The sequence below is a fragment of the Lagenorhynchus albirostris genome, chromosome 5 (genome assembly GCF_949774975.1).
Source record: "Lagenorhynchus albirostris chromosome 5, mLagAlb1.1, whole genome shotgun sequence".
Classification (NCBI taxonomy): Eukaryota; Metazoa; Chordata; class Mammalia; order Artiodactyla; family Delphinidae; genus Lagenorhynchus; species Lagenorhynchus albirostris.
In genome coordinates this window covers 24,307,831-24,335,297 of record NC_083099.1, presented here as the reverse complement: position 1 = coordinate 24,335,297, position 27,467 = coordinate 24,307,831, and the positions used below count along the sequence as shown (strand labels likewise).

At 39.8% G+C, this 27,467-nt stretch overlaps 1 protein-coding gene across 2 annotated transcripts in view; it reads right to left on the bottom strand.

The window, feature by feature from the left end:
* GK5 (glycerol kinase 5) overlaps positions 1 to 27,467 on the bottom strand; it is a 73,873-nt gene that overhangs the window by 28,312 nt on the left and 18,094 nt on the right. For both annotated transcript variants that reach the window (XM_060149159.1, XM_060149160.1), the window contains exons 4-7: positions 12,066 to 12,159; positions 8,768 to 8,899; positions 969 to 1,044; positions 338 to 399 (exon numbers count right to left, since the gene is read on the bottom strand). In XM_060149159.1, coding sequence (XP_060005142.1) covers positions 338 to 399; positions 969 to 1,044; positions 8,768 to 8,899; positions 12,066 to 12,159 — 364 coding nt within the window. The remainder of the gene's footprint in view (positions 1 to 337; positions 400 to 968; positions 1,045 to 8,767; positions 8,900 to 12,065; positions 12,160 to 27,467) is intronic.

Sequence of the window (27,467 nt, the reverse complement as noted above, 5' to 3'; positions counted from 1 at the left end):
GGACACGGGTTTGAGCCCTGGTCCGGGAAGATCCCACATGCCAGGAGCATCTAAGCCAATGCACCACAACTACTGAGCTTGAGCTCTAGAGTCTGCGAGCCACAACTACTGAGCCCACGTGCACAACTCCTGAAGCCCGCGTGTGCCTGGAGCCCACGTGCCTAGAGCCCACGCTTCACAACCAGAGAAGCCACCGCAATGAGAAGCCCGCACACTGCAACGAAGAGTAGCCCCCGCCCGACACAACTAGAGAAAGCCCGTGAGCAGCAATGAAGACCCAATGCAGCCAAAAGTAAAATAAATAAAATAAATAAATTCAAAAGGAAAAAAACTTTACCTCATATGGATCAAAAAGTCCAGTTGTACTGGCATTTGAAAAATCTGTGGCAAATTCAGAACCTAAATTTATATTGGAAACAATTTATTTATGATCAGGTAGCATAAATCAACACCTATCCCTAGTTTATAGTCTCAACCTTTGTCTGCCCTCAAATTCATTCCAAAATGTGTATTTCCAGTGCAAAGTCTCCAAAGCAATTTCCCACTAAATCTTTTTGAAATTTTATACTTTACAAAAGCACTTTCAGGCACATTTCCATATCATGATTCCCAGTTTAAAGATGTGGAAAGGGGCTCAGAGAAGCAACGTGATTACCTATAGCTATACTATAGGTATAGTTGCAAAGTGGTAGATTAGGAATTGAACTCAAGTCTTACCACTCTCGAAATTACGACTGTTCCTCGGTCTTATGTTTGAGGTTTCATCACAATTTTAAAATCACCCTCCTCTTAGAATAAATCTGAAATTAATCTAGCTTTAGTATAATATGAAGTAACTACGGTACCAAAGAAACAGTATGTCTGGGATATGGGGGAAAAAGTTTCAAACTTCCACTTTTTTCAGATAAGTCATTTCTGTCAGTCAAATTCCACTTACTTGAGATACAGATCTATCAAATCATCTTTACCTTTTGTGAGCTTATGTAACAACCAGGTATCAATAGTCCCAAAGCAGCAATTTTCTTCTTCAATTGCCTTTCGCACCTTGAAAACACAACAGCACAAAATCAATTCAAAAGGCTAAATTATTAAGTGCATGACTAAGTGCCAACCACTAAATACAATATAATCCCATTTTTTATAGAAATTAATATATACATAGAGAAATAATTTCTAGAATTTACCCCCAATGGTTCTAAGCAATTACTATAGGGTATGAAAGGCTTTAGTTTTACACCAAGAATGTTTACTTTTGTGATGAAAAAAACAAAGTGTGTCTCTTTTTCAGTTTAGATATACAAATATGTCTAAATATAGAAAGTCTAAAATGGGATGGCACAGTATGGCTCATAGGTCAAATCCAACCTGTTGTCTGTACCTCAAGTTAAGAACATTTTTGTAATTTTATAGTGGTTAAAAGAACAGAAAGAATACCTTGTGACAGATGAGAAGTATATGAAATTCAAATTTCCATGTCCTTAAATAAAGTTTTACTGGAACACAGCCATGCTCATTTATTTATGTATTATTTATGGCTACTTTCATGCTACGATGGCAGACTGTTTGTGACAGAATCCTCATGGCCTTTAAAGCCTAAAATATTACTTACCTGGAATGTCACAGAAAAAATCTACCAAAAGAAACAAAAGAATCAAAACCTCTTTAAACTAGCCAATAGAGAAATTGGCATGCTTGTAAAGATATCATTAACTTACTGGAAAATAATTCCACAAATTCTATTTGATCACCTCTTCAACTCCTATTTGTCCTTCAAGACTAGCATTTCTTGGGTGTGCCTAACCCAGTACCACACGGGCAACCTCATATAGCCATTATCTCATAGCATCATTACTTCCCTAAGCTCCTTAAGAGCAGGAACTAGATTGCGTTTATAACCCCAGCACTAGGAGGGTTCCTTTCATATAGCACATGTTAAAAAAAAAACTGGAGAAAATATTTGCAAACAAAGCAACTGACAAAGGATTAATTGCCAAAATATATAAGCAGCTCAATATCAAAAAAACAACCCAATCCAAAAATGAGCAGAAGACCTAAATAGACATTTCTCCAAAGAAGATATACAGACTGCCAAAAAACACATGAAAAGATGCTCAACATCATTAATCATTAGAGAAATGCAAATCAAAACTACAATGAGGTATCACCTCACACCTGTCAGAATGGCCATCATCAAAACATCTACAAGCAATAAATGCTGGAGAGGGTGTGGAGAAAACGGAACCCTCTTGCACTGTTGGTGGAAATGTAAATTGATAAAGCCACTATGGAGAACAGTATCGAGGATCCTTAAAAAACTAAAAATAGAATTACCATATGACCCAGCAATCCCACTACTGGGCATATACCCAGAGAAAACCATAATTCAAAAAGACACATGCATCCCAATATTCATTGCAGCACTATTTACAATAGCCAGGACATGGAAGCAACTTAAGTGTCCATTGACAGATGAATGGATAAAGAAGATGTGGCACATATATACAATGGAATATGACATATATATATACTACCAAATGTAAAATAGACAGCTAGTGGGAAGCAGCTGCATGGCACAGGGAGATCAACTCAGTGCTTTGCGACCACCTAGAGGGGTGGGATAAGGAGAGTGGGAGGGAGAGGCAAGAGGGAGGGGATATGGGGATATACGTATGCATATAGTTGATTCACTGTGTTATACAGTAGAAACTAACACAACACTGTAAAGCAATTATATTCCAATAAAGATGTTAAAAAAATAAAGCTTGCTAAATAAATGAGATTTAAAAAAACAGCAAATGGAGACATTTAAGAATGAATCATATTTTAACAGTAGAAAGGATCAATAAAATGAAGACATGGGCTTCCCTGGTGGCGCAGTGGTTCAGAGTCCGCCTGCAGATGCAGGGGACGCGGGTTCATGCCCCGGTCCGGGAGGATCCCACATGCCGTGGAGCGGCTGGGCCCGTGAGCCATGGCCGCTGAGCCTGCGCTCCGCAGTGGGAGAGGCCACAACAGTGAGAGGCCCGCGTATCGCAAAAAAAAAAAAAAAAAAAAAAAAAAAGAAGACAGATGACATGAGTTCCAAAAAAAGAAGTCATTTGTAGATTACTTATAACTAGTATTTTGAAGAGTCAAGTACTATACCACTTACATATGGAGTACTTAAAGTAATATTATTAGATTTCAAACTCTTCTTAAATTTAGAAATTGTGATTCTAAAATTTGTTTCAGATTAGACAAAGGTTAATCTGTATTTCAGCAAGTAGCAATAATGCATGCCAGGTAGTAAGTTCATTTGCTCATTCAAAAAATACTTGAGGGCTTCTCTGGTGGCGCAGTGGTTAAGAATCTGCCTGCCAATTCAGGGGACACAGGCTCAAGCCCTGGTCCGGGAAGATTCCACATACCGCGGAGCAACTAAGCCCGTGCGCCACAACTACTGAGCCTGGGTGCCACAACTACTGAAGTCTGCATGCCTAGAGAGCATGCTCCGCAACAAGAAGCCACCACAATGAGAAGCCCGCGCACTACAACGAAGAGTAGTCCCTGCTCGCTGCAACTAGAGAAAGCCCGTGCACAGCAAAGACCCAATGCAACCAAAAATAAATAAATAAAATAAATAAATTTATTAAAAAAAATATTTGAGAGCCAGGCCCTCTGATTGATAGGTAGTAGGCCCTTGTGAGGCTAGATGGACACAGAGTAGGTATCAGGGCTTCCTAAGGTAGGAGGACCAAGGGCAATCCTCTGCACATTGGGTTAAGACTCCTAACGGCTCTACCCTCGGAGAAAGGGTAAACTAGAAGGATGGGCTCTTATAGGAACTCCAACTCAGCTTTGAACCATCTCAATCATTAAATTGAATTGAGATAATGCTGGTGCATAGAAGAATGGAAGAAGCATACATAGATCCTATCCAGAGCAACATATGTTAAGGCTCTCGTAATTTCTACACACAAGCTCACAAATACAATGTCTAGTTCATATATATATACACACACATATACACACACACACACACACACACACACACACATATATATGTATATATATATACACACATACATACAAACAAGTAGCCAGGTTCACCAAACTCATCAAGTTGTATGCATTAAATATGCATAGCTATTTGTATGCCAATAATCATACCTCAATAAAGTGGCTTAAAATTGTTTAAAAAACCAATTAAGTAACCAGGCATTCAAGGAAACAAGAGAACATTGCAGGGGGTGGGGGGAGGAGAAAGAGACAGTCCATAGGAGCTATAGATATTGGAATTAATAGCCATGGACTTTTAAAATACCATGCTAATTATGTGGGGAAAACAAGTGAAATTCTAGAACTAAAAAAATTAAGAACTTAATGGACGGGTTTTCATAATAGCACATTAGAAACAAAGAGATAAGAGATTTGGAAGAAAGGTTAGAAGAAAATATCCTGAATAAAGTCCATAGAGACCAAAGAATAGAAAATACGTAAGACAGAGTGAGAGACAGAAAGGATTTAGTCAAAAGGTCTAACATACATGTAATCAGATTTTCAGAAGGAAAGGAGATAAGCAGAATGCAGCAGAAATTTATATTTGAAGATAATGGCTGAGAAATTTTCCAAATCAACAACAGATATCAAACAATGAATTTAAGATGCCCTACAAACGCCAAGCAGGTTGTCACACCTAGATAATAAGCGCAGAAAATGTGTTTGATAAAGTCAACATCCAGTCATAACAAAATGTCTTGGCAAACTAGGAAAAGTAGAGAATTTCCTTAATTTGATAAAGGATAGCTAAAGAAATTTATACTAAATGTGAAATGTTGAAAGCTTTTGTTCCAAGATCAGGAATGAGAAAAGGATGTTTGTAGTCATCCCTTCTAGTCAATATATCCTGGAGGTCCTTGTCAATGCAAAGGAAAAGAAATGAGAGTAGAGTCACATTTCTACATCATATGCTATTAGAGCAGCGGGTCCCCAACCTTTTTGGCACCAGACACCGGTTTCATGGAAGACAATTTTTCCATGGACGGCGGCTGGGGGGGGTGGTTCAGGCGGTCATGCGAGCGATGGGGAGCAGCAGATGAGGCTTCGCTCGCTTGCCCACCACTCACCTCCTGCTGTGCAATCCCGTTCCTAACAGACCGCCGACCAGTACCAGTGGTTAGGGACCCCTGTATTAGGGAATTGCAAATTAAACCAATGAGATACTATGTCACACCTATCAGAATGGCTAAAATCCAAAACTGACATCAAATGTTAGCAAGGATGTGAAGTAACTCCCATTCATTGTTGGTAGAAATGCAAAATGGTACAACCACTTTGGAAGACAATTTAGCAGTTTCTTACAAAGCTAAACATAGTCTTACCATATGATCCAGCAATCACATACCTAGGTATTTACCCAAACGAGGTGAAAATTTGTTCATACAAAAACCTCCACACAAATGTTTACAGCAGCTTTATTCATAATTGCCAAAAACTGGAAGCAATAAGATATCCTTCAATAGCTGACTGGATAAACACACTGTGATACATCTACACAATGAAATACTAATTAGTGGTAAAAAGAAATAAGCTATCAAACCACAAAAAGACATGGAGAAACCTTTAATGCATATTGTTAAGTGAAAGAAGCCAGTCTGAAAAGGCTACATTCTGTATGATTCCAACTATACAACATTCTGGAAAAGGCAAAACTATATAAAGACAGTTAAAAAAAAAAATCGGTGGTTGCCAGGGTTTCAGGGGTAAGAGGAGAGGGATGAATAAATGAAGTGCAGGGGATTTTTAGTCAATGAAACTATTTTGTATGACACTGTAATCATAGATATATTACATTAATAATATTTTACAATAATGTGTTACTGCTGATTCATCAACTGCACCAAATGGAGCATATTAATGCAAGATGTTAATAACAGGAAAACCGTGTTGGGGGGAATATGGGAACTCTGTACTTTCTGCTCAATGTTTCTGTAAACCTAAAACTCCTCTAAAATTAACATGTACTAATTTTTTTAAAGGACAAAAGATTTATTCCACTTGTATATGTCTTCTTGAGTCAGTTTGGGTAGTCTGTGCATTTCTGGGAAGCTTTCCATTTTATCTAAGTTATCTAATTTGGCATAGGCTTGTTCATAGTATTGCTTAATAGAGCTTTGTACTTCTGTGAAGCTGGAATTAATGTTCCCTCTTTCATTCATAATTTCAGTTATTTGGATCTTTCTTTTTTTTTTCTCGTTGTCAGTCTAGCTAATCTTTTCAAACCAACTTTTGGTTTTGTTGATTTTTTCAACTGTTTTTCTATTCTCTGTTTCATCAATTTTCACTCTAGCCTTTATATTACTTTCCTTCTGCCTGCTTTGGGTTTAGTTTGCTCACCTTTTTCCAGTGTCTTAAGAAAGAATATTAGATTTGTTTTCATGTAGTCTCTCTATGTAATATAGTCTTGTTCTAAAATTCCCTGTAAAGACTACTCTTGCTACATCATATCTTAGTATACTGTGTTTTCATTTTCATTCATCTCAAAATTTTTCTAATTTCTCTTGATACTTCTTCTTTTACCCATTGATTATTTAAAAGTGCTTTGTTTAATTTCCACATATTTTTGAACTTCCCAAATTTCTTTCTGCTACTTACTTCTAATTTCATTCCTTTGTAGTCATAGGAATACTTTGTATAATTTCAGTCCTTTTAAATTTATTGAGACTTGTATTATGGTGTGGCATATGTTCTATCCTGGAGCAGGTTCCATGTGCACTTAAGAAGGATGTATATTCTGCTGTTATTAGTTTTCCATAAATGTCTATTAGGTCTAGTTGGTTTATGCTGTTCAAGTTTTCTATTTCCTTGTTGATCTTCTCTCTAGTTGTTCTAACTACCACTGGTGAACTGTTTATTTACACCTTCAGTTCTGTCAGTTCTTGCTTCCTGTATTTCCGAGCACTGTTATTATGTGCATTATTGTCATATATATATTTTTTGGTTGCGCAGCTCAGCATGCAGGATCTTCCCTGACCAGGGATGGAACCTGTGCCCCCTGCAGTGGAAGTGTGGAGTCTTAACCACTGGAATGCCAGGGAAGTCCCAATTGTTATATATTGGATGGACATCTTCTCCTTATAAAATGCCCTTATTTTCTCTAGCAACATTTTTTTTGTTTGTTTTTAAAGTTTGTTTCGTCTGATATTAGTCACTTAGCTTGTGGTTGCTGTTTGCATGGAAATCTTTTCCACTCACTTGCTTTTTAAAAAAATATTTTATTGAAGTATAGTTGATTTACAATGTTGTGTTAATTTCTGCCTTACAGCCACGTGATTCTATATACATATACATACATTCTCTTTCTTATTCTTTTCCATTATGGTTTATTACAGGATATTGAATATAGTTCCCTGCACCATACAGTAGGACCTTGTTGCTTATCCATCCTATATATACTAGTTTGCATGTGCTAATCCCAACCACTCAATCCTTCCCTCCCCACTCCCTCTTCCCCTTGGCAACCACAAGCCTGTCTTCTCTATGTCTGTGAGTCTGTTTCCGTTGCATAGATTCCATCCATTTACTTTTAACTGATTTGTATGTTTGAATCTAAAGTATGTCTCCCATAAGGCGGCATATAGTTTGATTTTGCTTTTTTATCCAGTCTAAAACCACAATGAAATATCACTACCTACCCACCAAAATGACTAAAATTAAAAAGACTTATAGGACTTCCCTGGTAGTGCAGTGGTTGAGAGTCCGCCTGCCGATGCAGGGGACACGGGTTCGTGCCCCGGTCCGGGAAGATCCCACATGCCAAGGAGCGGCTAGGCCCGTGAGCCATGGCCGCTGAGCCTGCGCGTCCGGACCCTGTGCTCCGCAACGGGAGGGGCCCCAACAGTGAGAGGCCCGCGTACCGCAAAAAAAAAAAAAAAAAAAAAAAAAAAGACTGATAATATCAATTATGATGGTAAATGAAATTATAAATTCCCTCCTTCGCTGATGAGGGGTGTGTAAATTCTCAAAAACTGTGGAAAAATGTTTGATATTATCCACTAAAGGTGAAAATATATATACACATTCATACCCTAAAAATTCCATTCCCATGTATAGATACAGCAGAAATGCATTTACATAGCATTATTCATAATGACCCAAAATGTACATTTGGAAATAACTCAAATGTACATGAACAAAATGGATAAATGGATAAACTATGTAAAATCATATACTGAACACTAAATAGCAATGAAAATATAAGGAAATTGATTTACATAAAATTTGGTCATATTTCACAAATATGTTAAGCAAAAGGAGTCAGACACAAAAGAATAAGCACTGTATGTTTCAATTTACAAAATTCAAAAATATTCAGGCAAAGAAAGCTAAAGTGTAGTGTTAAGGAATAAACATGTAAATTGTAAAAGTGGAAAGAAAATGTAATACATAGTGCCACAGTGTTCTAGTTCTTGATTCGAGTAGTGTTACACAGATATTTGCTCCACAAAATATCACTGAGTGGTACATTTTTGTTTTGTTCACTTTTCTATATGTGCCATGACTCACAATAAAAAGTTTTTAAAAAAACAAACTGAGTAAGGATTCCTTGTCTTCCATCCCAATGTGGTGGACACTTAATTTTCCCTCAAATAAGCAAATTATTATCTTTATTCCTTGCATTTTTTTCATCCCTATAATCTAGACACACACACACACACACACACACACACACGTGCGCGTGCACACACGCACACACACACACACACACACACACACACTCTTTCCTTACCTCAGTCAGGTTCTGCAAAATCCAGGCCAATCTCAAAGAAACATGTTGGGTTGTAAAAGTGAACAAACTGGCTGCTAAAAATCGTTTACTTCTAGTGAAAAAGTGCAGCACTCGGCAGGAGCTGTGTATGAGCTATTTAAAAAAAAAAAGATATTTTAGGAAAATGCATTTAATGGTGTTTGATGTTTCTATATTAAATTTCATGCACATGCAAACAAACCCAATAGCAAACAATTTATTTAACTACTTATAAAGTGTTCTCAGCACTTAAGGAGATCGAGCAAAGCACCCTAAGAGGACAATTTGCATTCTAAATTATGAAATGTGACATATCTACTATGAACTTCTTTAGCAAACACTAGAGGCTCAAGTACTTATAAAAGTCTTTTAAAAATAACTATTTTCTACCTCTTTACCTATTTTTAACTATGGAAGTAAAGGTAGAGAGTCACGGGAGAAGGCTATTTTTCTATTAGAAATATATTTTTAATCAAGTTAGTATTAACTCAGAAGGGAAGCTCCCCCTACACATTAAGTGCTTAAAATTTGGGATAAGAGATTTTATTTAATACTATTTATATTTATCTAATGATTGAAGATGAAACATACAGTTTTCAATTTACTTTTTCGTATGCAAAACCTTTAGCTGAAAACAAAAAAGCCTTATACAGAAAACTAGCATTGAGTTTTAAGGTTTGTAAGTCATACTAAAGAAACCCCCAAAAACCACAACAAAATGAACCCTTATCCTGCTACCTAACTAGAAGGATGCAGATGGACAATTCAATTTCTGAAACTGATGTTGGACAAAACATTCATTTAAAGAGAATTTACCTACTTTATGCATTTTTTCCTATTATTCCCACCCCTCCCCAAAATAAACAACCTGCATCCTCCAGAGAATCATACTAAGTGAAAAAAGCAAATCAAAAACATGTTTTATGCTGCATGATTCCACATATATAACATTTTTGAAATGAGAAAAATGTGTAATGGAGGACAGATTAGTGGTTGCAAGGAGCTAGGGATGGGAGAGGGTGGGGAGGTACACAGGACAGCGGTGGATGTGGTTATGAAAAGCAACATGAGGGAGGGATCCTTGTAGTGATGGAACAGTTCCGCATCTGTTCATCATCCTTGCGGTGACAGATACGTGAACATATGGAAAAAACTGTACAGAAACTAAAACACATACACATACCTACAGATGGAACTGAGTACAAGTAAAACTGGGGAAATCTGAATAAGATCTATGGCTTATATTAATGTCAATATCCTGGTTGTAACATTATGCTATAGTTTTGTAAAATGTTACCCCTGGGAGAAACTGCAAAGCCTGTAAGGGATCTCTATTATTTCTTACAACTGCATGTGAATCTGCAATGACCTCAATTAAAACTTCAATTAAGAAATGTACATCTCAGAGTCTCTGAAATTTGATGAGTGCTGTGAAAGAAATAAAGGACAGTAATAGAGATCGGATTGGGGGGGTGAGGAGTGCTACTATGAATAGGATGGCAGAGAAGGGCTCCCACAGAGGAGATGGTGGTGAGGCTGGGCCCTGAAGGATGAGAAGGATCCAGCCATGGTGGCAGAGAGAGCCCCTTGCAGATACGAGGGCCTTCAGGTAAGAAAGGGCTTGAGGGCTGACAAAGCTGGAGCCTAATCCTTAGCAACTTCAGGGAGAGAGGGGTCTGGGAAGGGGTCAGAGCTGGAGACAGGGTCAAACTCTGGTAAGGAGTTGGGACTTTTATGCTGAAAGCAAAGAGAAGCCTTAGCAACCAACAGGCAAGAATCGGAACAGTGAGAGGAAGCATGGGTGCCTGGCGTGACTGGAGGAAACTGTGGTGCCAGGAGATTGCCACCACGCCCCAATTACTTCACCACTTTGCCTGTGGGTAGCCTTGGCTAAACGCATGACCTTGGTGCCCGCTTTGGCACATCCTCCCTAAACATTTCCAAGAACCTGAGTCAACAGACCATAAGCATCTGGAAAAGGATGATTATAGGGTAGGGTTCCTTCACTGGCAGGACCAGCTCTGCAATTTTGTGTGCTAAACTCCATGAGTCTGTTTGCGTGCATTTCTCTGCTAAGAGAGGCCAAAACTTATATCATATACCTGTTCAATATCAAGTAGACAAGTGCTTTAAATGCTCAGTTTTCTGCTTGATGTCAGTTTTTCATCACGATTTGAGATCTGGGGCTTATACTACAGAAATAAATGTTTTCACAATTTATTTTAAAAGGAATAAAAGTTTTATTAAACACCTCACTGACTAACTTAAGGAACATCTAATGACTTGACCTATTAAAAACTAAAATTATATATTAAAGTATAACACTGCACATTATAAATAGTATAATTTTATATTATATCATTCAAAGATCACATTATTTCCTTAAAACCACTTTCAACTCTCTTACTCTATCTTTCCCATGAACAGCACCTCTCAGTATTCAGCCTCACAAGTTATTAAAGCAAGGTGCATTTTTATATATTAAACTAACAAAAAAAATCATTGTGGGTGGGCCTATGGCAGATTTGTTTCACTCGTGCATTGCTGTCATATTCTATAATGTAATCAAGTTTGTTTTCATATAAAATTAATGTCTCCGAACACTTATCAAGGAAAACTGATGCTGCAGACACTCCCCATGCACCACCTGGTAGGGGCAGCCTAACTGAGAAGGCATTTAACTGTGAGGCATTAGAAGCATTAAAACAATCAATATGCAATATTGATTGTAAGACCAAATATTGCAGGTTTCAACATATTTGAGGAGCTGGAAAATTGTCTCGCTCTTTAACTCGGTAGTCTCACACTTCAGAGAGAGATGCTACTACGGCTGTCACTGTAGTCATCAGCATCATCATTTGCCAGGCATCATGGTGAAAGCTTGTGGCAGTCAGCCAGTTATCTATCTCAACATCCATTAACCATTTTTATAGCAAAAGATGATAAAACCTGGACATAGTCTGTACCTTTTCTGGACATAGTCCGTATTTTTTCAATTTCTCCAGGAATGGAAATGAATTCTCACTAACTTGTGAACCTCTGGTCCACCCCAAACCTCCTCATCAGTTCCTGATGTGCAGCTGTTAAGGACTTCGGTCCACCAGCACGCTCTTGGGTGACTACTATTAAATTTCACTGGGGTGGGGAGTGTGCATGTGTGTATTTTCTGCTTAATGTCCTAAGACATCATCAGTCGATGATACAATTCTGCCTACGGCTAAAGGACATTTACAGGAAAAAACAGCAACAACCAAATCACCGAACATAAGAAAAATATTACCTTCATTAAAAGAGAACTATTCCAAGATTTTACAAGTTCAATAGCTCTTAGGTCTTGCCAACTAATGAAGTTGTGGAAATGCTTTCCCGTTTTCCTAAGAAAAATGGAAACAGTATTTTGAGACTCAATATAAATCAGAGACTATATTATATAAAAGATCTCTCACAAGAGAAAACAAAATTAGAAGCCAAACTGTAATTTCAACATATGATTTAATTAATTGGGGCTTTCTGAATGCCTTCTTCTCTTTGATTTGATAAATTGAACACACTTTGTAACAATTATGTGATGTACAGTATAAAATTTTAGATCAGATTCTATCCAAAAAATCTTCTTTTTGAAGCATTACAATGTATACACTTCCAAAAACAAAACTGATGAAAAGCCTTCAAAGACTTGCTCATACAATTTTAAAAGCAAGACAAAGAAGCCAATATTTTCTCTTTTCATTTTACTTATCTTAATATACACAATCAGGTAAAAACTTCTGTACCTACAGAACAGCTAAAATGTAGCCTGAGCCTGTTTTTTTTTTCTTTATAAGTTTATTTATTTTTGGCTGCGTTGGGTCTTTGTTGCTACACATGGGCTTTCTCTAGTTGCAGCAAGCGGGGGCTAGTCTTCGTTGCGGTGCACGGGCTTCTCATTGTGATGGCTTCTCTTTTTGCAGAGCACGGGCTCTAGGTGCGTGGGCTTCAATAGTTGTGGCATGTGGGCTTCAGTAGTTGTGGGATGCGGGCTCAGTAGTTGTGGCTCGCGGGGTCTAGAGCACAGGCTCAGTAGTTGTGGCGCATGGGCTTAGTTGCTCCGTGGCATGTGGGATCTTCCCGGACCAGGGCTCAAAGCTGTGTCCCCTGCATTGGCAGGTTGATTTTTAACCACTGCACCACCAGGGAAACCCCTGAGCCTGTTTTAAACCTCTCAACTTTAGGACTGGTTCAGCCCCTGACTGGCAACCTTCCCAGGCTTCCCAAAATTTGTCCAAGAAAAAGAAATTCAACAAACTCTGGGTCAATACTACAATAAAAGCACAGCACTAAGAAATAGAGTTGAAATAAACGTTTTTCCTCTGAGGCTCCTACAAATCAACCACTGCCATCCACTCAGCTTCAACATCCAGCCCAGGCTGGCCTTCTGTGCTCCCTCCAGGCCTCCTCCTATGTGACTGACCACGTTCAATTCCCAAGACTGTCATTTCCCACTCTTTTTAAGCAGTCCTCACCCATGGTCACATCCTCAACTCTATCACCTGGAAACATTCTACCACGAAATTCTATCACTTTGCTATACTATACCTTTGCTATACAACAATAGGTTAATGACGGGGAAATGCCCACAGTATAATATTAAAGGGAAAAAAATCAGGATAAAAACTTTACATATATTGCAATCCCAATTTGCTAATAAATAAATAAGGCAAATTAACCAAAAAGAAAAAGAAATCCTAACATTCTAATATATCAGTCAATACTTCTTGCTATTATTTCAGTTCTCTCAATCTTACTCCCTAAATACCTTCCCTTCAGACTTACTGCATCCTTTAATCCCTCAAACATTCCCTTTCCTTCTTACCAACCCCTCCTAGGCTTACTTTCCTACTAGGCTTACTTACATGGTCTATTACTTTTAATAACTTGCCTTCACACACTGTCTATCCCTCGACTCTCTCTTTTTTAAATTGTGGTAAAATATACGTAACATAAAATTTACCATTTCAACCATTTTTAAGTACACAGTACAGTGGCATTAATGTTGTGTAACCATCAGCACTATTTCCAAACACTTGGGCTGTTTCCACCTTCTTCCTACTGTAAATAATGCTGCTACAAACACTGCTGTACAAATATCTGAGTCTCTGTTTTCAATTCTTTTGGGTATATACCTAGGATTAGAATTGCTTGGTCATATGATAATTCTGTGTTTAGTTTCTTATTTATATATTTATTTTTGGCTGCGTTGGGTCTTCATTGCTGCACGTGGGCTTTCTCTAGTTGTGGAGAGCAGGGTCTACTCTTTGCTGTGGTGCGAGGGCTTCTCATTGCAGTGTCTTCTCTTGTTGCGGAGCACGGGCTCTAGGCTCATGGGCTTCAGTAGTTGCAGCACGTGGGCTCAGCAGTTGTGGCGCATGGGCTTAGTTGCTCCGCGGCATGTAGGATCTTCCCGGACCAGGGTTCAAACCCGTGTCCCCTGCATTGGCAGGCGGACTCTCTACCACTGCGCCACCAGGGAAGTCCCCTAGGTTTAGTTTCTGAGGAACTGCCAAATGGTTTTCCACAGCAGCTGCACCATTTGACATTCCAGCAACCAGTATGTAAGAGTTCCAATTTTTCCATATCCTCACCAACACTTGTTAGTTTACATTTAAAAAATTATAGCCATCCTGGGAGATGTGAAGTGGTATCTCATTGTGGTTTTGATTTGCATTTCCCCAATGACTAATGATATTGAGCACCTTTTCATGTGCTAGTTGACCACTTGAATATTATTTAAACCCTTTGTCCATTTATGAATTAGGTTTAGGCTTTGGTGATGTTGCTGAGCTGTCAGAGTTATTTATATTCTCTGGATATTAATTCTTTATCAAATATATGATTTGCAAATATTTTCTCCCATTTTATGAGTTTTCACTTACTTTAAAGTGTCCTTTTTTTTCTTTCTGTTTTTCACCTTTATTAATGGGATCACAGCATTCACATACATCATGAATATGGTACGTCTTTTTCCTTTAGTGATCCAAACGATCACGATTATCGTTACTGCAAATCAGAGAAGTGATTCTCCTATTGTTATTTTTTAATAAATTTATTTATTTATTTATTATTATTATTTAATTATTTTTGGCTGCGTTGGGTCTTCGTTGCTGTGCGCAGGCTTTCTCTAGTTGCAACAAGCGGGGTCTACTCTTCGTTGCGGTGCGCGGGCTTCTCACTGCGGTGGCTTCTCTTGTTGTGGAGCACGGGCTCTAGGCACATGGGCTCAGTAGTTGTGGCTTGCAGGCTCCAGAGCGCAGGCTCAGCAGTTGTGGCGCATTGGCTTAGCTTCTCCGCAGCATGTGGGATCTTCCCGAACTGGGTCTCGAACCTGTGTCCCCTGCACTGGTAGGTGGATTCTTAACCACTGTGCCACAGGGAAGTTCCTCTCCTATTGTTTTAGTCCTCCATCTTAAATTACAAACCAAACATACCAAGACACATACCTTCCATATTACATGCTTCAGTCAGTTTTCAGACATCTAACTGTAGATTTAAGATATCAATGGCTATAAAATTTTTCAGACTTTTTTTTTTTTTTTTTTTGCGGTACACAGGCCTCTCACTGTCGTGACCTCTCCTGTTGCGGAGCACAGGCTCCGGACGCGCAGGCTCAGCGGCCATGGCTCACGGGCCCAGCCGCTCCATGGCATGCGGGATCCTCCCGGACCGGGGCACGAACCCGTGTCCCCTGCATTGGCAGGCGGACTCTCTACCACTGCGCCACCAGGGAGGCCCTCAGACATTTTTAAAATGCAAATTATACGTTATGTCAAAATAATTTCAGCATGACTTTATTTCTTATTATTCTGTACTAAATTTAGGGCTCTTCTCAGTTTCTACTTTGGACAGTTCCAATAGTTGAGAAAATTAAAGAAAAATTACTCATCATAAATAGAAGAAAATATCTTGATAGTATTCTTTGATGCACAAAAGTTTTTAATTTTGATAAAATTCAACTTACCTATTTTTTTCATTTGTTAGCTGCACTTTTTCTTTTTTTAAAAAAAAAATCTTATTTTGGCCGTGCAGCATGCGGAATCTTAGTTCCCTGACCAGGGATCGAACCTGCAAAATCTCAACCACTGGACTGCCAGGGAAGTCCCTGTTAGCTGTATTTTTGATATCATTTAAGAAGTCATTGCTGGGGCTTCCCTGGTGGCGCAGTGGTTGGGAATCTGCCTGCCAATGTGGGAGACGCAGGTTCGAGCCCTGGTCTGGGAGGATGCCACATGCCGCTGAGCAGCTGGGCCCATGAGCCACAACTATTGAGCCTGCGCTCTGAAGCCGGCAAGCCACAACTACTGAGCCTGCACTCTTTGAGCCCGTGAGCCACAACTACTGAAGCCTGTGCTCCTAGAGCCCGTGCTCCACAATGAGAAGCCACGGCAATGAGAAGCCCATACACTGCAACGAAGAGTAGCCCCCGCTCGCCGCAACTAGAGAAAGCCCACGGGGCAGCAATGAAGACCCGACGCAGCCAAAAATAAAATAAATTTAAAAAAAAGTCATCGCTAAATCCACAGTAATGAAGATTTCCTCTGTTTTCTTCTAAGAGTTTTATAGTTTTCTGTTTTAAAGTTAGTGTTTTATCCATTTTTTAAGTTAATTTTTGTATGTGGTATATGGTAAGAGTCCAACTTCTTCCTTTTGCAAGTGGATGTCCAGTTTTCTCAGCATTATTTGTTGAAGAGACTGTTCTTTCCCTATTGTCTGGTCATGGCTCCCTGGTATAAAACCAAGTGACCACCGTATTAGTTTCCTTGGATTGCCATAACAAAGGTCACAAATTGGGTGACTAAAACAATAGCAATGTATTGTCTCATGGTTCTGGAGGCTAATAGTCCAAAATCATGGTGTTAGCAGGGCCGTCCTCCCTCTGAAACCTGTAAGGGGATCCTCCTTTGCCTGGGAGGATCTGGTAGTTTGCAGCAATCTTTCCTTCTTCACATGGTGTTCTCCCTGTGTCTGTCTTCACATGGCAGTCTTCATATGAGGAAACCAGTCATATTTGATGAGGAGTCCACCTCATCCTGCATTATGATCTCATCCTAATTTAAATAATTACATCTGCAATGACCCTATTTCCAAAGTTTACGTTTTGAGGCACTGCTGTTGAGTTATTTCCCCCAAATCTCCTTCGCTCCTAAGTGTGAGATTACTAAGTCAAAGAGTAAGACAATTTTCCAGCTCCTCAAATGTGATGAAACCTGCAATATTTGCTCTTATAATCAATATTGCATATTGACTGTTTTAACACTTTTAATGCCACACAGTTAAATGCCTTCTCAGCTAGGCTGCCCCTTCCAGACGGTGCATGGGCAGTGTTTGGAACTACAGGTTTCCTTAATAAGTATTTGGAGACATTAATTTTAGATGAAAGCAAACTTGAATATATTATAGAATATGAGAGTAATGCATGAGTGAAACAAATCTGTCATAATCTCACACACATTGATTTTTCTTTTTGTTAGATTAAGGTATAAAAACGCACCTCGCTTTAATAACTTGTGAGGTTGAATACTGGGAGGTGCCGTTTACAGGAAAGACCGAGTAATTAAGGGAGTTGAAAAGGTTTTAAGGAAAGGCATGAATCCTGAACTGTATGGTTTTATACAGTTTTTGAAATGTGTAGTATTATACCTTAATGTATAGTTTCAGTTTTTAACAGATAAATTCAAACATTCCTTAAGTTGACTAATTACTTAACTCAGGTAAGTGAGATTTTTTTCAAGTTTTATTCCTTTGAAAATAAGTGTAATAACTCCAGAAATCTGCTTTTCCCACTCCTCAGGGATTGCCATTTCTTCCTGGCTGAAGGCTGTCAATTTGTGACTTTTCCAAACTACTTTGGCAAAGTATGTATTCCTTGTTGGTGTGTGGTCGCTGAAGTTTCTGAAACGTCTGTTATGTTTTCTCTGTGATCGGCTAGTGATCTGACGAACATTTTCTAAAATGTGTGGCCTCGCAAACCCCCAAAAGATACTGGCCCTTTAAATCTTCCAACAGACGCTGCCAAAGGAAGCAACTGCAGCTGAGAGGGCCAGAACCTAGGTAAGCATCTGTGCCAGTTATGCAGGGCATTGCAAAATCTACCAAAGTACATAGGCCCACATTTTGGTAGGACAAAGTTCTCAGCCCTCATTCCTGGAATGTGGGCCGCTTTCCCCACATGTGCAGTAGGGCTGAAGAATGGAGGCTGGTGGCTGGTTTGCACATGTCCTCTCTTACCCAAGGATAGCAGCCTCTACCTTTATCCAGCAGTCCCCTAGCTGTTATAAGGTCGGATCAGGTTCCAGAGTTCTGAAAGAGCTTATTCCAATCTCTCCAAATCAACAACTGCTTTGGTGGAGGGACCAACCCCTATAGCTTCCCACTCCACTATTTTGGTGATGTCACTCTCTATCCCTTGACTTACAAGTTAACTATGTACCTTTTCAATACCTAATCTGGGATTAATCTAACTTTCTTCTGGGTTCACTTTCAATGTCAGAACCATTGAGAGGAGTTGGAGGAAAGTCCCATAGCCTTGTGAATTGGTACCATACCTATGAGATACAAGCTCGTCTGCTCTCTCAAAGTCACTTAAAATGATGAAAGTCTCTCTCTTGTCCCTAATTAGTTTCCTCTCCATTCCCCACCAATGGCACATCTAACTTTTCACTAGATTTCTCAAGCCCTAGGCCACCACTTGCCTCCTGTTTCTCAAGGGAAGTAAGGACACAGGAAATGACTTTCCTCAACTCTCTACTCCTCCAGCTACACCTACAGCGATGGTGCATCTCACTCTTGGGTCAGAGGAGAAGCTTTCCCTCTCCAAGTCTAAGGCTGGCATCTCCACCTGTACTCTCTTTATCCATGCCTTCCTGTCTCTTCTATCACTTCATTTCGCAAACATTCCTGCAACTGTCTTCTCTAAACTTGCTTAAATCTCTCCATCTTTGACCCACGATACCTCCCCACCCAACTAAGCCCTCTCAGTTTCCATATCACTTCCTACTACCTCAACTACATACAATTCAAATGCAATTTAGATTGCCAATCATTCATGAAAATTACATTCACTACTTTCATCAATGTAGTTATTTATTTATTTACTATTGCTTTCTTTTTTTTTTTTTTTTTTGGCCGAGTGGCTTGCAGGATCTTAGTTCCCCAACCAGGGATTGAACCCTCACCCTCAGCAGTGAAAGCGCCAAGTCCACTGGATCTCCGAGGACTTTCTTCGTTGTGGTGCGCGGGGTCCTCGTTGTGGTGGCTTCTCTTGTTGCGGAGCATGGGCTCTAGGCGCGCGGGCTTCAGTAGTTGCAGCACGCAGACTCGGCAGTTGTGGCTTGCAAGCTCTAGAGCGCAGGCTCAGTAGCTGTGGTGCATGGGCTTAGTTGCTCCGCGGCATGTGGGATCTTCCTGGACCAGGGTCTCGAACCCGTGTCCCCTGCATTGTCAGGTGGATTCTTAACCACTGTGCCACCAGGGAAGTCCTGAGGTGTCTTTTTGATATGAGATCAGAGACCTGAATAAGCAACAGCTTTCAAAGAGACTTCCAGTTTCAGCCTCATTCCCCTCAAACCCACTGTCCATGCTGCTTTAAGAATACTCTTTCTAAAATATAAATTTGGTCACACTGCTCTCCTGCTTAACAGCTTTTGAGTTTCCCACTGCTTATAAGGGGTAAACTCTTTACCACAACCAATGGCCTTCTCTGGTCTGGGTCCCTGCGTTCCTCTCCAGGTTCATCGCCATCAAAGCCTTGAGTGCCTACTATGTGCCAGGTACTGTACTCGGTGTGAAGGACCCTGTGAGGACAGGGCAGATGAAAGTCCCAACACTCATAGAACTTCTTACTTCTATGGGAGAGATGTAATTTTTAAAATGTGTAAACAAGTAAATAAAAATTTTAGACATGAAGTGATTTTAGATATGAAAAATTTTAGTGATGAGTGATAGGAGGAAAATAAAATGGTAAAGTCACAGGTAAATAAAATGGTCAGGGAAGGTCCCTTAGAAGAAGTGATCTTTGAGGTGAGCTCCAAATGATGAGGAAGGGAAGATCTTGGGTAACAGAGCTCCAGGCAGGGGGAGCAGCAGGCACAAAGCTCGAAGGCAGGAATCGGTGGAGAGCGTTCCAGAAGCAGGCCGCGGGGCGGTTGCAGCACAGAGCATAGCAGGAGGGTTGGTCAGAGATGAGGTTAGAGTCAGGAAGGAGTGAGAACACTCGGGTGTGGTGCCTTCCCGATGTCACTGCTTGAATTCCAGAGCCCTTTATCTTGTTTATTTTTAGTTTTTTTGGCTGCACTGCACGGCTTGCAGGATCTTAGTTTCCCAACAAGAGGCTGGACCGCGTCCTCAGCAGTGAAAGCACGGAGTCCTCACCACTGGGCCGCCAGGGAACTCCTTCCAGAGTCCTTTAGGTGCTTCAGACGCACCATGCTCTTGCATCTCCTGCCTCTGCCAGTGGTTTGCTCTCTCCACTAAGGGAACTCCTACTCATCCTTCGAGACTTGGCTCTGTGAAACGTTCCCTAACTCCCACTTCTAGGCTATTCAGTCACCCCCTCCGGCTCCCTCATTAAGGTATAAAGCAGTCCTGCAGAGCAGACGTCTGTCAGCTGCACCCTCACTATGTACACGTCTGTATCTAACACTAGACTGTGAGCCTCCTGAGGGAACAGTGAATTCACTTTCAGATTCTCACCACCTAGCCCAGATACGAAAGAGGTATTTGACTGATAAATGAATAAACGCTGCTCTGCTAATGAGAACTATCAGACTGGGTTTGTCAGAAATGAAATCTATTGATATATGATTCTTTGGAGCCATTCTACAACAGCATCTACTTACACACTTAAATCTGATGTTTTCACTGGTTCATCAAATATTTATACAGCAATTTCTGCCAGAAGCTGGGGATACAGCTGTGAACAGAGACATGGCATCGTTGCCCTTATGAATATATTTTCTACCAGGGAAGTCAAACAAATAATCAATTACTCAGTTGCTTACTTACAAAAGGAACAAGTCCATGAAGGGTACCATGAGTGTCTTAACGGGGAGACTCTACCTAGTCTGGGAGGTCAGGAGAGCCTTCTTTCAAAAGTGACAACAGAACTGAGCTCCAAAGGATAAGTAGGAACAAACAAGGAGGGTGAACATTCCCAACAAAATGCATTATATGTCCAAAGGTGCTAAGGCAGGATGGGGCATGATGTGTTAAAGGCTGGAGTAGCTGAAGAACAAAGAGGGGAGAAGATCACAAAGTGAATGTGGCATCATTAACTCATAACAGGATAGAAGATGATATATAATGCTGATCTCAAGCAATAGCCCATGTTTTAACATTCACTTGTGGTGACTTACGTTTGTTTTAGCTCTATCAACAGTAAAAGGAAAAAGAGGGAAAACAAGAATGCAGTATTGTAAATGAACTGTCTTAAACCTCTCTAACACAGTGTACCATTCTTGGCTCTGAGTCTATTTTGTGCCATAAAAAATTGCTAAGAACCATTAACACAAGTAGCAGGTGCCACAATAAAAGATAGATTTGGTGCTGAGTGAATGCAGACTAATTTAGATACTTGCATTATGAGACTGTAAATTCCTGGAGGGCTGCTGTTCTGATGCATCTTTATATTCAAATCAGCAACTAGCACAATGCCTTACTTGCGATGAGCCCTCAAACAGTTACCAAGTGTATCCCGGTGCAGGGACTCATGGCTTATACTACTAATTGGCACACACCCTGATCTGAGGTTAGTTGGCAGAAGCCTCCCTGAGAGACACAGTGTCAGAAGAAAGAAAACAACTCAAGATTTTTTTTTTAGAACAAAGTGAATTTAAAACAACCAAAATGGAGGAGTTATCATTTACAGTTGTTTTAGAAAACAGGCTAAACACAACCACTGATCAAATATGTTGAAAAAAATTTTAACCTGAAGCATATGAAGAAAACTCAAGGACTGAAAAGAGTTAAAAAAAAAAAATGAGTTTCGGTGAATAGGCAGAAGATGGCAGAGTAGAAGGACATGTTCTCACTCCCTCTTGTGAGAGCACCAGAATCACAACTAATTGCTGAACAATCATCGACAGGAAGACACTGGAACTCACTAAAAAACATACCCCACATCCAAAGAAAAAGGAGAAACCACAATGAAATGGTACAAGGGGCGCAATCCCCATAAAATCAAATCCCATAACCGCTGGGTGGGTGACTCACAAACTGGAGAACAATTATACCACAGAAGTTCACCCACTAGAGTAAAGGTTCTGAGTCCCACGTCAGGCTTCCCAACCTGGTGGTCCAGCAATGGGAGGAGGAATTCCCAGAGAATCAGACTTTGAAGGCTAGCGGGATTTGATTGCAGGACTTTGACAGGACTGGGGGAAACAGAGACTCCACTCTTGGAGGGCACGCACAAAGTAGTGTGCCCAGCGGGACCCAGGGGAAGGAGCAGTGTCCCCAAGGGAGACTGAACCAGACCTACCTGCTGGTGGTGGAGGGTCTCCTGCAGAGGCGGGGTGTGGCTGTGGCTCACCACGGGGACAAGGACACTGGCAGCAGAAGTTCTGGGAAGTACTCCTTGGCGTGAGCCCTCCTGGAGTCCGCCATTAGCCCCTCCAAAGAGCCTGTAGGCTCCAGTGCTGGGTCACCTCAGGCCAAACAACCAACAGCGAGGGAACTCAGCCACATCCATCATCAGACAGAAGATTAAAGTTTTACTGAGCTCTGCCCACCAGAGCAACACCCAGCTCTACCCACCAACAGTCCCTCCCATCAGGAAGCTTGCACAAGGCTCTTAGATAGCCTTTTTCACCAGACTACAATCCTGCAGCCTGTGGAACGAAAACGACATTCACAGAAAGGCAGACAAATGAAAAGGCAGAGGACTATGTACCAGAACTAGATAAAACCCCAGAAAAACAACTAAATGAAGTGGAGATAGGCAACATTCCAGAAAAAGAATTCAGAATAATGACAGTGAAGATGATCCAGGACCTTGGAAAAAGAATGGAGGTAAAGGTCGAGAAGATGCAAAAAATGTTTAACAAAGACCTAGAAGAATTAAAGAACAAACAAACAGAGATGAACAATACAATAACTCAAATGAAAAATACACTAGAAGGAACCAATAGCAGAATAACTGGGGTAGAAGAACAGATAAGTGACCTGGAAGACAGAATGGTGGAATTCACTGCCATGGAACAGAATAAAGAAAAAAGAATGAAGAGAAATGAAGACAGCCTAAGAGACCTCTGGGACAATATTAAATGCACCAACGTTCCCATTATAGGGGTCACAGAAGGAGAAGAGAGAGAGAAAGGACCCAAGAAAATATATGAAGAGATTATAGTCAAAAACTTTCCTAACATGGGAAAGGAAACAGCCACCCAAGTCCAGAAAGCGCAGAGAGTCCCAGGCAGGATAAACCCAAGGAGAAACAAACCAAGACACAGAGTAATCAAATTGACAGAAATTAAAGACAAAGAAAATTATTAAAAGCAACAAGGGAAAAATGACAATATACAAGGGAACTCCCATAACAGCTGATTTCTCAGCAGAAACTCTACAAGCCATAAGGTAGTGGCACAATATATTTAAAGTGATGAAAGGGAAGAACCTACAACCAAGATTACTCTACCCAGCAAAGATCTCATTCAGATTTGACGGAGAAGTCAAAATTTTTAGAGACAAGCAAAAGCTAACAGAATTCAGCACCATGAAACCAACCCTACAACAAATGCTAAAGGAACTTCTCTAAGTGGGAAACACAAGAGAAGAAAAGGACCTACAAAAACAAACCCAGGGCTTCCCTGGTGGTGCAGTGGTTGAGAGTCCGCCTGCTGTTGCAGGGGACACGGGTTTGTGCCCCCATCTGGGAAGATCCCACATGCCGTGGAGCGGTTAGGCCCGTGAGCCATGGCCGCTAAGCCTGCACGTCTGGAGCCTGTGCTCCGCAATGGGAGAGGCCACAACAGTGAGAGGCCCGTGTACCGCAAAAAAAAAAAAAAAAAAAACCAAAAAAACCCAAAACAATTAAGAAAATGGTCCTAGGAACATACATATCAATAATCACCTTAAATGTGAATGGATTAAATGCTCCAACCAAAAGACACAGGCTGAGTGGATACAAAAACAAGACCCAGAGATGGAAACAACCTAAGTGCCCATCATTGGATGAATGGATAAAGAAGATGTGGCACATATATACAATGGAATATTACTCAGCCATAAAAAGAAACGAAATTGAGCTATTTGTAATGAGGTGGATAGACCTAGAATCTGTCATACAGAGTGAAGTAAGTCAGAAAGAAAAAGACAAATACCGTATGCTAACACATATATATGGAATTTAAGAAAAAAAAATGTCATGAAGAACCTAGGGGTAAGGCAGGAATAAAGACGCAGACCTCCTAGAGAATGGACTTGAGGTTATGGGGAGGGGGAAGGGTGAGCTGTGACAGGGTGAGAGAGAGTCATGGACGTATACACACTAACAAACGTAGTAAGGTAGATAGCTAGTGGGAAGCAGCCGCATGGCACAGGGATATTGGCTCGGTGCTTTGTGACAGCCTGGAGGGGTGGGATAGGGAGGGTGGGAGGGAGGGAGACGCAAGAGGGAAGACATATGGGAACATATGTTTATGTATGACTGATTCACTTTGTTATAAAGCAGAAACTAACACACCATTGTAAAGCAATTATACCCCAATAAAGATGTTAAAAAAAAAACAAAAAAAAAAACAAGACCCATATATATGCTGTCTACAAGAGACCACTTCAGACCTAGGGACACATACAGACTGAGAGTGAGGGGATGGAAAAAGATATTCCATGTAAATGGAAATCAAAAGAAAGCTGGAGCAGCAATACTCATATCAGATAAAATAGACTTTAAAATAAAGAATATTATGGGATAGAAGGAAGGACACTACATAATGATCAAGGGATTAATCCAAGAAGAAGATATAACAATTATAAATATATATGGACCCAACATAGGAGCACCCTAATACATAAGGCAAATGCTAACAACTATAAAAGAGGAAATCGACAGCAACACAATAATAGTGGGGGATTTTACCACCTCACTTACACCAATGGACAGATCACCCAGATAGAAAATTTAAAAGGAACCATAAGCTTTAAATGACACAATAGACCAGATAGATTTAATCGATATTTCTAGAACATTCCAGCCGAAAACAGCAGATTACATTTTCTTCTCAAGTGCACACGGAACATTCTCCAGGATAGATCACATCTTGGATCACAAATCAAGCCTTGGTAAATTTAAGAAAACTGAAATCATATCAAGCATCTTTTCCGAGCACAACACTATAAGATTGGAAATCAATTACAGGTGGAAAAAACGTAAAAAACACAAACACATGGAGGTTAAACAATACATTACTAAATAACCAAGAAATCACTGAAGAAATCAAGGAGGATATTAAAAAATACCCAGAGACAAATGACAACAAAAACACAATGATCCAAAACCTATGGGGTGCAGCAAAAGCAGTTCTAAGAGGGAAGTTTATAGCAATACAATCCTACCTCAAGAAACAAGAAAAATCTCAAATAAAGAATCTAACCTTACACCTAAAGCAATTAGAGAAAGAAGAACAAACAAAACCCAAAGTTAGCAGAAGGAAAGAAATCATAAAGATCAGAGCAGAAATAAATGAAATAGAAACAAAGAAAATGATAGCAAAGATCAATAGAACTAAAAGCTGATTCTTTGAGAAGATAAAATTGGTAAACCTTTAGCCAGACTCATCAAGAAAAAGAGGGAGAGGACTAAAATCAATAAAATTAGAAATGAAAAAGGAGAAGTTACAACAGACACCACAGAAATACAAAGCATCCTAAGAGACTACTGAAAGCAACTCTGTGCCAATAAAATGGACGACCTGGAAGAAACAGATAAATTCTTAGAAAGGTATAACCTTCCAAGACTGAACCAGGAAGAAATAGAAAATATGAACAGACCAATCACAAGTAATGAAATTGAAACTGTGATTAAAAATCTTCCAACAAACAAAAGTCCAGGACCAGATGGCTTCACAGGTGAATTCTATCAAACATTTAGGAAAGAGCTAACACATATCCTTCTCAAACTCTTCCAAAAAATTGCAGAGAAAGGAACACTCCCAAACTCATTCTATGAGGTCACCATCACCCTGATACCAAAACCAGACAAAGATACTACAAAAAAAGAAAATTGCAGACCAATATCACTGATGAATATAGATGCAAAAATCCTCAACAAAATACTAGCAAACAGAATCCAACAATACATTAAAAGGATCATACACCATAATCAACTGGGATTTACCCCAGGGATGCAAGGATTCTTCAATATATGCAAATCAATCAATGTGATACACCACATTAACAAATTGAAGAATAAAAAGCATATGATCATCTCAATACATGCAGACAAGCTTTTGACAAAATTCAACACCCATTTATGATAAAAACTCTCCAGAAAGTGGGCATAGAGGGAACCTACCTGAGCATAATAAAGGCCATATATGACAAACCCACAGCAAACATCATTCTCAATGGTGAAAAACTGAAAGCATTTCCTCTAAGATCAGGAAGAAGACAAGGATGTCCACTCTTGCCACTATTATTCAACATAGTTTTGGAAGTCCTAGCCATGGCAATCAGAGAAGAAAAAGAAATAAAAGGAACACAAATTGAAAGAGAAGTAAAACTGCCACTGTTTGCAGATGACATGATACTATATATAGAAAATCCTAAAGATGCCACCAGAAAACTATTAGCGCTAATCAATGAATTTGGTAAAGTTGCAGGATACAAAATTAAGGCACACAAATCTCTTGCATTCCTATACACCAAGAATGTAAGATCAGAAAGAGAAATTAAGGAAACAATCCCATTCACCATTGCAACAAAAAGAATAAAATACGTACGAATAAACCTACCTAAGGAGGTAAAAGATCTGTACTCAGAAAATCATAAGACACTGATGAAAGAAATCAAAGATGACACAAACAGATGGAGAGATATACCATGTTCTTGGATTGGAAGAATCAGTATTGTGAAAATGACTATACTACCCAAAGCAATCTACAGAATCAATGCAATCCCTATCAAATCACCAATGGCATTTTTTACAGAACTAGAACAAAAAAATCTTAAAATTTGTATGAAGACACAAAAGACCCTGAATAGCCTAAGCAATCTTGAGGGAAAAAAAACGGACTTGGAGGAGTCAGACTCGCTGACTTCAGACCATACTACAAAGTTACAGTAATCAAGACAATATGGTACTGGCACAAAACCAGAAATATAGATCAAAGGAACAGGATAGAAAGCCCAGAGATAAACCCATGCATCTATGATCAACTAATCTATGACAAAGGAGGCAGGGATATACAATGGAGAAAAGAGTCTCTTCAATAAGTGGTGCTGGGAAAACTGGACAGGTACATGTAAAAGAATGAAATTAGAACACTCCCTAACACCATACACAAAAGTAAACTGAAAATGGATTAAAGACCTAAATGTAAGACCGGACACTATAAAACTCTTAGAGGAAAACATAGGAAGAACACTCTTTGACATAAATCACAGCAAGATCTTTTTGACCCACCTCCTAGAGTAATAGAAATAAAAACAAACA